The 9,960-nt window shown below is 35.8% G+C and overlaps 2 protein-coding genes across 2 annotated transcripts in view; both read left to right on the top strand.

Annotated features, from left to right (window-relative positions):
- Positions 1-2,131, top strand: part of LOC107704040 (RNA-binding protein Musashi homolog 1) — a 40,939-nt gene extending 38,808 nt beyond the window's left edge. Inside the window, exons 12-14 of the mRNA XM_016506877.1 lie at positions 430-489; positions 590-744; positions 1,830-2,131. Coding sequence (XP_016362363.1) covers positions 430-489; positions 590-744; positions 1,830-1,871 — 257 coding nt within the window. The 3' untranslated portion in view covers positions 1,872-2,131. The remainder of the gene's footprint in view (positions 1-429; positions 490-589; positions 745-1,829) is intronic.
- Positions 2,132-6,184: 4,053 nt separating this feature from the next.
- Positions 6,185-9,018, top strand: LOC107705022 (transmembrane protein 233). The gene is made up of 3 exons (XM_016508140.1): positions 6,185-6,530; positions 8,103-8,237; positions 8,402-9,018. The coding sequence occupies exons 1-3, from the start codon at positions 6,345-6,347 to the stop codon at positions 8,411-8,413; spliced, it is 333 nt and encodes a 110-aa protein (XP_016363626.1). The 5' UTR covers positions 6,185-6,344; the 3' UTR covers positions 8,414-9,018.
- Positions 9,019-9,960: the final 942 nt, after the last annotated feature.

The raw sequence follows: 9,960 nt of genomic DNA, 5'->3' as shown, positions 1-9,960 counted from the left end.
TACAGTATACATGTATACAGTTTTTATAAAATTTTATTTTTGTATGTATATGTACTTTATATATATTGTAATGTGACATTAGTAAAAGAACATGAATATTCAATACATAATATAGGGTGGGGCTTGATTTGAGTCATTTTGGGTTTGATTGGATCATAAAAAAAATGACATTATTAGTACTTCCTGCCAAATGACAGTGGTTACATCAGCAGAATAGTCAGAGGTGGACATTTTGACCAAAAGATTACAAAAGCAAGCATTAGAATAACGTGTTGCATGTTATGGTGAAAAGTCAGCTTAAAATAAATCTTAAGTTGACTTTTCACCATAACATGCAACACATGTAACAGGATATTAAAGTATGGCATGACGTGACGATCTCAAACTGACATGTATTTGTGTGGCATCCTGTCTCTCTCCGTCCCGCAGCCATTCCACTGACGGCCTACGGACCAATGGCAGCGGCCGCAGCTGCAGCGATGGTCAGAGGTACGCAAAATCACATTTACTGTCAGATTTTGAGATTTATTAAACTCTTTCCACTTGTAAAGCACCTTCTGAATTTTAAAACGCCTGTCCTTTACCGTAGGTTCCACCCCCTCACGTACCGCTGGCTTCCTGGGCACCAGCAGCCCTGGGCCAATGGCAGAACTGTATGCAGCAGCCAATCAGGATTCAGGAATCAGTGGCTATATCAGTGCGGCAAGTCCCGCCCCCAGCACAGGGTTCGGACATGGACTTGGGGTAGGTTCAATCAGATATACAGACACATACACACACATTTAGAAATGTAACTTTATTGTAAAAAAGGACAAAAGTAATAAATATTAAAGTCCATGCGACTAGATTTATGTGCCCCATTGAATTCCATTGAAAGTGCATTACTATTTATTTTGGTATGCACTATTACACTGTTATTTGTATTTTATTATTTGCATTTATCATTGTTTTTAAGTATAAGTGTTATTTCAGTCTTTTCATAATATTGTAGTATTTATAAATATTTAAATTTTATATTAGCTTAATATTTTTTTTATTTAATTTAAAGTTTTAGTAATTTTGTTATGTGCTTTTCTCATTTTTATTAGTTTTAGTTTTAAAATATTTCTCTTTAGCTTTATTTTTATTTTAGATTTTTGATTTTAGTACTTATTTCAGTTAGTTGCAAGGCAACATTTCAAATTTCTATTTTTTTTAAGTTTAGTTTTTTCATCTAATACTTTTATTTTATTTCAATTAATGAAGATTTTTCAATAGTTTTAGTTAACAATAACAGCAGTGCTAAGAACAGACCTCCTCCATTTTTTAGAATTATTTATATGCTGTAAGTATTAATTAAGTATTTTTAATTTTAAATTTATATAGATTTTTTTTTTTATTTCTATATCAATTCATATTTTAATTTTAGTCGAAGCTTTAGTGATTTTATGTGTTTTTTTTGTATTAGGTTTTACATACATTTCTACTTCAATTTATTTTTATTTCAGTTTTAGTTTTAGTAATTTTAGTATTTGAACTTAAACATATTGCAGAAAATTATTTTTTAATAGTTTTTGTTTTGGTTAACAATAACAACACTAATAAGAACACGCTGCACCAGAGATGACAACCACTGAAACAACTACACATTTCTAACACAATTTTATACAGAAAAATTGCAATGAGCAAAATGCAATAAAAATGGAATAAAAATACGAGCTTCGCATTTCTGATTGAAATCTCTCCAGAATGTCTTGCCACAAAGACTTCCATAAAAACAAGCAAAAAGTTTTTTTTTTCTTTATATTTTTGCTCAAAAGATTTTTCAACCCCTCTTTTTCTCCTCCAAGGGTCCTTTGATTGCAACGGCCTTTACCAATGGCTACCACTGAGGGGCGTCCAATCAGAGTCCAGCGTGGGAGGAGAAACTCACGCACTTGTGAACCGCGAGAACCGCTGACGACGTGACGTGCTTATGGGACGAACCCCACGGGCGGCTGCGGTCCCTCCTGACTCCGCTCTGGAGTTTCCACCTTTTCTTTTTCTCTATTCTCTACTAACATCACTTTTCGTTTTCCTCATCCCGTATTTTGTTCCTGATGTATCCAACTCGTTTATGATATGCTGCCGTCTTTTGAAAGAAAAAAATGAAAAAAAAAAAAAAAAACATTGTCAAAACAATATTGTTTGATTGTACGTACGGAAACATGCAAGGAATTTCGTTTCCCCGGATTTTTATTTTGACAAGTTTTTCTGCATTTGTTATGTATTTTTGCTGACTGTGTTTTTATGTTTTTACTGTACTCATGCTGTAACGAGAAAGAGAGAAAGAGAGAGCACGAAACTAAAAAAAACAAAAAACAGGATTTGTTTGGTTTCGAACGAATCTAAACAACACAGAACAAATACGTGAGAATTAATCAAATTAACAAAAAACAAAACAAAACAAAAAATGTATATTTTGGTAGTTTTTACACAGCATTTATAAGGTTATTACGAACATTCGTAAGCTAAATCGGTTATTTTTTCCGTAAAATTGGTTTTTACATGAGAAACATCGGGCCTCATTCATGAATTTTCTGCGTGAATCTGCATTCTTTTCAGATGTACGAATATTTGACACATTTTTACACAGAAATGGGTTCTGCTCATGTTGAGGCTCATTGATCGGCTTCTTTTTGTAGATACTGTACATATTGCATGGATTTTGGGAGGGTTCGGATTGAACGATGGACTGGGGGTTGCGGGAGGGTTGAGGGTCCTTAATGGTTTTTAACATGCAAACATCTTTCTTCACATTGAATCTTGCGTTTCTGAGACTAGTTTCATGACCAGGTTTGACCGATGGGGGTCTTTAGTTGTGCTCCTCTCACTTTCGACTCCATTTATACTACGATCAAACTTTTGATAATTTTTCGGACTAAATTGTCCAATTCAACAGACCTTACGGTCGCTTTGGTTTTGTATGAATTTTAAACCATTCGGAAACCACGTTGTTTGATGTTTGCTGTCACTTATGAGGCGTCAAACCGCATCGCTGACAAACCAGGTTGCGTTTTCCATTAGAGAAAATGATTTGGTCCCGTTTCTGGGAAACGGAAACGCGGTCCTGATCCGCCTCAGTTTCGAAGAGCACGGCTGCTGGGCTTCTCTTCATGCTGTTTTTGGAAATATATATTATATATATCATTTTTTTGCGCAGTGTACTTCTATTGTAGGCCTAAAACTTTCCCGTTCTCCTTTTTCTTTTCATTTTTTGACACTACAATGCTGTTTTTTGAAGAAATGAAGGACAAATTTACAAAGCAAAGGAGTCTGAGCGCTGTTACACCTGTCGTTGTGTGTTGGGATGTGCGTGTGTGAGTGTAAGTTGCGGCGACTGCTTAGACTGAAGTATGGATGTACACGTAGCTAGTTTACATGCATTCAACTGCCACCTTTGAAACTGTCTCGTCTCTGCCAGTAATGGAGAGGAACGTCTCTGACAACACAGCTCTAATGGAGGCCTTCTGGGAAAATTGTTACGCTTGACTAATAACACGCATCCAGAGTGATTTATTTAATTTGTTTTTCATTTCAGCAACATTGGATCTGTTTGATTTCTACTTAATTGCATTCGTTTTCAGTCTTCCATTTGACACGTGTAGCCTCTTTTTGGAGCAGTGGTCACGTGACGACCGAAACTCCAGCTGACAGGGACGCCTCACAAAACTACTGCACGGCACACACTGTAACTATTTAACCAACGAAAAGCAATAAGTTATTTTTAAACTCAAGTAATAATGAACGCCGTTAGTGGTGGTACGAATACGATGGCGGTTATGTGGCATTAAGAATTATTTTTCCGAAAAAAAATGCTATATTTTTCAAGATCTGTTTTAACCCCTTGAAAGTTTCTCAGATTTTTACCGTACATGTTAGCTGTTTGTTTGGAGGATTTGTTGAAGGGGATCAGCGGCGGAACTGGAAAGCATCAGTGGGCGGCGCTCCGTCCTGTTGCTGTGGAGCTGCACGTCATCACTGTGACCTGATGCTCAAATACGCTGGTTCGCTGTCCCTTTACTGTATTTTTTTATTTTTCACCTCTGGAAATTTTCAAGTAAAAAGATCCTAATAAATTATTTTAAAACATTCCATTTGATGGCCTCTGTGTTCATGATTTTCTTTGTGGTTTGTTGCATTTTCAGGGAGTATTAGCAGAGATTATCATGTTTTGGTCATATGCAGAATGGATTGCGCTCTTCGTAATGTACATTTGGTGTACAGTGGAAAAGAGAATATGGATTTTGAATATGGAATGTTGTAAACCCTGAACATTTACACATTTCATAAAAACAGAATATCTTACAGTGATGGCAGTGACAGTGACGTGACATGTGGCCAAGTATGGTGACCCATACTCGGAATTAGTGCTCTGCATTTACCCATCCAAAGTGCACACACACAGCAGTGAACACACACACACACCGTGAACACACACCCAGAGCAGTGGGCAGCCATTTTATGCTGCGGCGCCCGGGGAGCAGTTGGGGTTCGGTGCCTTGCTCAAGGGCACCTCAGTCGTGGTATTGAAGGTGGGAGAGAGCGCTGTACATTCACTCCCCCCACCTACAATCCCTGCCAGTACTAGACTCGAACCCACAACCTTTGGGTTATGAGTCCGACTCTCTAACCATTAGGCCACGACTTCCCCTTCCCCTTATAAAATAATAAAAAAATATGGACAAATATCAGAGTACTTTTTAAAGATTATATAATTAAAAATATTTAAAAATATATAAAAGTGTTGACACACACACGTTTATATGTGTATATAATTGTTTCAGAATAAAGTAATCAAAATGAAGGAATTATTAATAAAATAAACATTTATTACACTTTTATATTATATTAAATGTTTTGTAAATATAAAAAAAAAAAAATTAAGGTTTCAATATTAACAGACCATGAAAAAAAACACTTTAAACAGTCAACTTTTTATATCAGGGTTATTATAGTTAACTAATGCTAAAACTAAAACCATTAAAAAAATAATAATTACTTAAAATAAATGTTAACTGAAGTAAAATAAAATTTAAAAAATCTTAAACGTATTGTATTTCAGCAAGAATAAGCTAGAAAACTAAAAGTATACGCAGATGTTTAAAAACAACAAAAAACGAATAAAATGTCAAAAAATAGAACTAACTAAAATTGCAATGAAAACAGAAAATATACAAATAAAAGCCTACAAAAATTTAAATATTACAAATATAATAGTACATCAGCAATACTAGAATAATTATATATTATCGTAATTATGCAATACTATAAATAATTAGCAATAAAATATAATTAATTAGATAGATAGATAGATAGATAGATAGATATGCTTATTGTGAATTAGAAATTAGATAGATAGATAGATAGATAGATAGATAGATAGATAGATAGATAGATAGATAGATAGATAGATAGATGATAGATAGATAGATTATATAACCTTCTTTACATTTGTTTTGAATATTAAATTTCTCCAGTGTATAAAATAAAAGATAAGGTATAGCTTTTGATACATTTTCTGTTTATATAAATTGGGAGGAACATTCACAGCACTAAAATCCTGAAAATGTTTCCTGCTGTGGTGCAAAATGAATATTTTCATGAAACATTCAACATTAGTAGATATTTTAAGTGCGCTCTAACATGTTAGCTAGAATGTACACATTTCTCAGCTGCTTTGCAACATTTAACCATTTAATAACCATTGTTCATGAAGCTAGCAGGATTCCAGTGCACCAAGTAAACAAACAGGTGAAAAGACGTCCAAAATTTGATGACCAAACATCCAACACTTCAAGACATGGGAACAGACGTGGTTGATCTGCCCCTCTTGCTCTGTTATGTTCATCTCTGTCCCATAACACACACCTGATACCCTGTGACCCCAATACCACCCGATGGCCCCATGCCAAGCACACACACACACACACACACACACACAACACACACGGTTTCTCACAATTTCTGCATTTGACTCTATTATTAGTCTAGTTTTGTGGGACCGTCCTGGTGTCATTTTACAGTTTTACATATCTGCCAAATTTTAGTGTGATATGGAAAATCAGAAAATCACACAAACTTCAACTTTGCTGACCTGGAATCTGTCCATGGGAAAGCGTCTCATCTCCCTGATCCCGTTACTCGCGGGTTCTTCTTGCCCAAACACCCTCCTACCCAAAATACTCTTCATTTCATCTTGTTTCCTGACAGCCTGCACAGTTCTCATGGAACCTAGGTGGATTTATTAATCTCTTTGAACTTTTCTAACCCGTTTTTGTCCACACTCGAATATCTGTGTGTTATCAGAGTGTTCGCCTGCCATCATGGCGACGGGCGGCTCGCAGACGGACGTGAAGAGCTCTCTGAACGGGAGCATGGATATGCATCACAGCTGGTTCGGTTCTACGACTCCACGACCTCCTCTAAGAAACTACCTGCTTCTGACCATCCTCACCTGCTTCTGTCCGGCCTACCCTGTCAACATTTTAGCCCTGGTCTTCTCTGTAATGGTGAGTCAACAATCTGGACGCGTTTCCTGGAAACCGCTTAAGATTTTATCTGCATTTATATGAATGCCTATCAAGGGCTTGTATTGATAGAACAATACAAGTTTGTGTCAAGGATTCATTTATTATTAATTAAAGGTGCTGTATGTTTTTTTTTTGACTAATGTGCTAATGTAAAAATGCCATAATAAATTTGTAGATAGGCCTATAAACATGCTAAGTTCACATACTTGTCTCTCAGAAAAAAAAAAACAATGCTACAGCCAGTTATTCTGCTTTGAAATTTGTATTCCATGTCGGAATGTCTGTTGTTGTTTTGGTCTGTGTGATTCCGCCCACTGCTGAATTACCCAATAGGATTTTAACGCCCCCGGTTGCCAGTTGGCAGAAAACACGTCATATTGCATCCATGAAAACCTGCTAACGAACCCGCATATTCTACCTGACCTAAAAAAATCTCGGCATCCAACTAAAAAGCATATTAAAACACGGATTAATCAACTCATCAACTTGCAATGTAAAGCTTGTCGCCTTGATGCATGTCCTCAATCTGGCAACCCGCGCAAGCTTTGAGTCTGAGCGAGGAGGACTGGCGGGAGAAACATCTCTCTTTAATATTCTGATTTTGGACTGCAGTACCATTTTAACTGCTAGCTATCAACATTACATACTGCACCTTTAATTTGATTTTGAACAAACTTGTGTTAAATGCTTAATTTATTGGCCTGGTTTCACAGACAAGGCTTAGACTAAGCCAGGATTAGGCCATAGTTCAATTAGGACGTGCTTTAGAAAATAAAAAACATTACTGGTGTCCCTCTTGAGACAAAACAAAGGCATAGATATATTTTAAGATCAATCAGTGCTAGTTTCTTTCAATTTAAACAGCTCAGACATTTTAGTCTGGGACTAGGTTTAAGCCTTGTCTGTGAAACCGGGGGACTATCTCTTTGTGTTATGAACATGATTCCCGCTGTAGTTTGTTGAAGAGATGTGCTTGTTTGTTACTTGTTCAAGCAATCAGACAATTTTAACCTAGCACCTATGATAAAACAGGAAATAAATCAAATTTAAATAAATAAATAGCCATCCAAAGCTAGAGACCAGAATATCATTACCTACTACAACTTACCCTGATAGCACAAATACATCTCAGAAACGTCTTTTTGATGTGCGTGTTTACATCTGTAAGTCGTTTTTTTTTTAGAGTGTTTGCTCATTTGCAATACGTCTCTATAGGACATTTCCTGTTAGATGTCAAATAGACATTTGGAAAATGTCTTTAAGATGTTTATAATTTAGAATGTATGTAAAACTGACATCTTAAAGATGTTTATCAGATGTTTGTACACAGCAGATGCTTTCCAGATGAAGCGATCTTTAACAGACATCTTGCCGATGTAGGTGCGCTATCTGGGCAGCATCTGCATGCAAGACTAAAGATAATTGTTGGTTTGATTGCTGATATTAGCTTGACTGGATTAACACACACAAACACACATCACAAAGAAAGAGTGAAAAGTTTGGTCATGTCTCTAAATATTTGAATCTGAATGTATCTTCTGTCTTTTATAGTCCAGAAGCAGTTATGATCAGGGGGATTATGAGGGTTCAAGGCGTTTAGGGAGGATGGCGCTCTATGTTTCCATCGCATCCATCATCATCGGTATCCTCATCATCACCATCTTCTGCGCTGTGCATTTCAGCACGGTAACATATTTAACATTTTAATATATTTTTCCCATTTTTGATGGCATTTAAATTGGTTAATGAAATGTAAATAAATCAATCAAATACAATGACTGAGGCTGTAATGCTACAGGAACAGATCTGGAAAATCTTTCTCTGATTTCTTTGTGTTTCTGTTTCTTTAGAAGGATGTGTAAGATGACAGTATTTTTGTCGTGCTGTGCTCTGGGTGAAGAATGTCCACTGGGTCGCTCTGTCTGTCGAACTGAACAGAGATTTTAGTAATGAAACCAGGAGCAGGACAGATCCAGCACAGGACATCAGCACTCATCCATCTGCAGTCCAGCTCTGAATGAACATGCTTATATAAAAGAGAGGTAGATGAAAAGTTATGCCATTTTTGTCAAGAATTTTTTTCAGACAATCACAATGTATGCACTTTTAAATCACTGAATAATATGCATCCATGCACATAATGAATATGTAAATAATTTTGTAACCCATGCATGTCTGTTCTTTTTCTTTCTTTTTTTTTTTTTTTGCAATCCTGTATTGAAATGTACAGCTACAACGGTTTCAGGGTTGAATTTCAATGCAAAAATGATTAATAATGACCTTAACTAGTAAATATCATTACAACACATCACACTGTTTACAGCCTTCAAGTCTTAAAAGCTCTTATAAATTCTGTAAAAACTAATCATGGACATACTGAATATGTAAATATTATTAATGTTTGGTACTTAAAGTTTTCCTCTGCCAGTAGATCATGAAAACAATGAAAGGGGTCTTCATTTTTATAACAACCTAAGTTTTTTTTTTTCCTTTTCCTAAATACTGATTCTATGTATTTGAGTTTAAAATTGATTCATGCAGGCTATTTAGTCTAGTATTGTAGAGATGTTTGTGTTTTACTGAATATTTTACAAATGAAAATGACGCTAGTTCGGAATTGCATGTTTTGATGAACTTGTCCTAATTAACTAATAAAGTTCATTTACAAAGCACCATTCATACAAAGCTGAAATATGTAATTTTTGCATCACTAATGCCATTGCATGAAACTGCCATACAACTGTGTGTGGAATAATAATAATAATAATAATAATAATAATAATGCCAATTTCCAAACAAAACAGAAGCAAAAGTGTTGCATGATTTTTGCATCTTTGAACAACTTCCATAAATATGGATTATAAAATGAGATTCACATTGACTTTAAAGTTGATCTAATATCAGACTTATACTTATGTAGGCCAAATCAGATCATTAATGGAAGTGGAAAATGATAGCATTATATTAAGATTAAGGCTATTGACCCTTATGTATTTTTCTATCTCCCCTCAACCCTTTAATCTTGAAGCCAGGTGTATTTGGAGATGTGCATTCAGCCCTCATCTGTGCTATATATAGTGTTGTGTCTCAATCCCGCGGTGGTGTCAGGGGCCTCTCGTTATCCCAGCGCGTTCAGGCCAGCGGGGTCACATGACACGGGATAACTGGTTTAGCACTGCCTGTGCTGAAAAACACAAGGCTGAGTTAGAATGTGAAATGTGTTATGGGACATCAGAGGTGGCTCTGCCCTCACTAGGTCTGTTGTCTCCTTCGGATAAAGAGCTTGTTGTAGGCTATTCCTCATTTATAATTCACTTTGGATAAAAGCTTCTGCTAAATTAAGAAATGTAAATGTAAATATGGATATAAATTGCCTTTACCTGCAGTACAGAGTGTGTTGTTCGCAGAC

Source organism: Sinocyclocheilus anshuiensis, unplaced genomic scaffold, assembly GCF_001515605.1.
Source record: "Sinocyclocheilus anshuiensis isolate Anshui unplaced genomic scaffold, SAMN03320099.WGS_v1.1 scaffold117, whole genome shotgun sequence".
NCBI lineage: Eukaryota > Metazoa > Chordata > Actinopteri > Cypriniformes > Cyprinidae > Sinocyclocheilus > Sinocyclocheilus anshuiensis.
The sequence above is the reverse complement of the archived record's forward strand: the minus strand, read 5'-3'. Positions and strand labels throughout refer to the sequence as shown.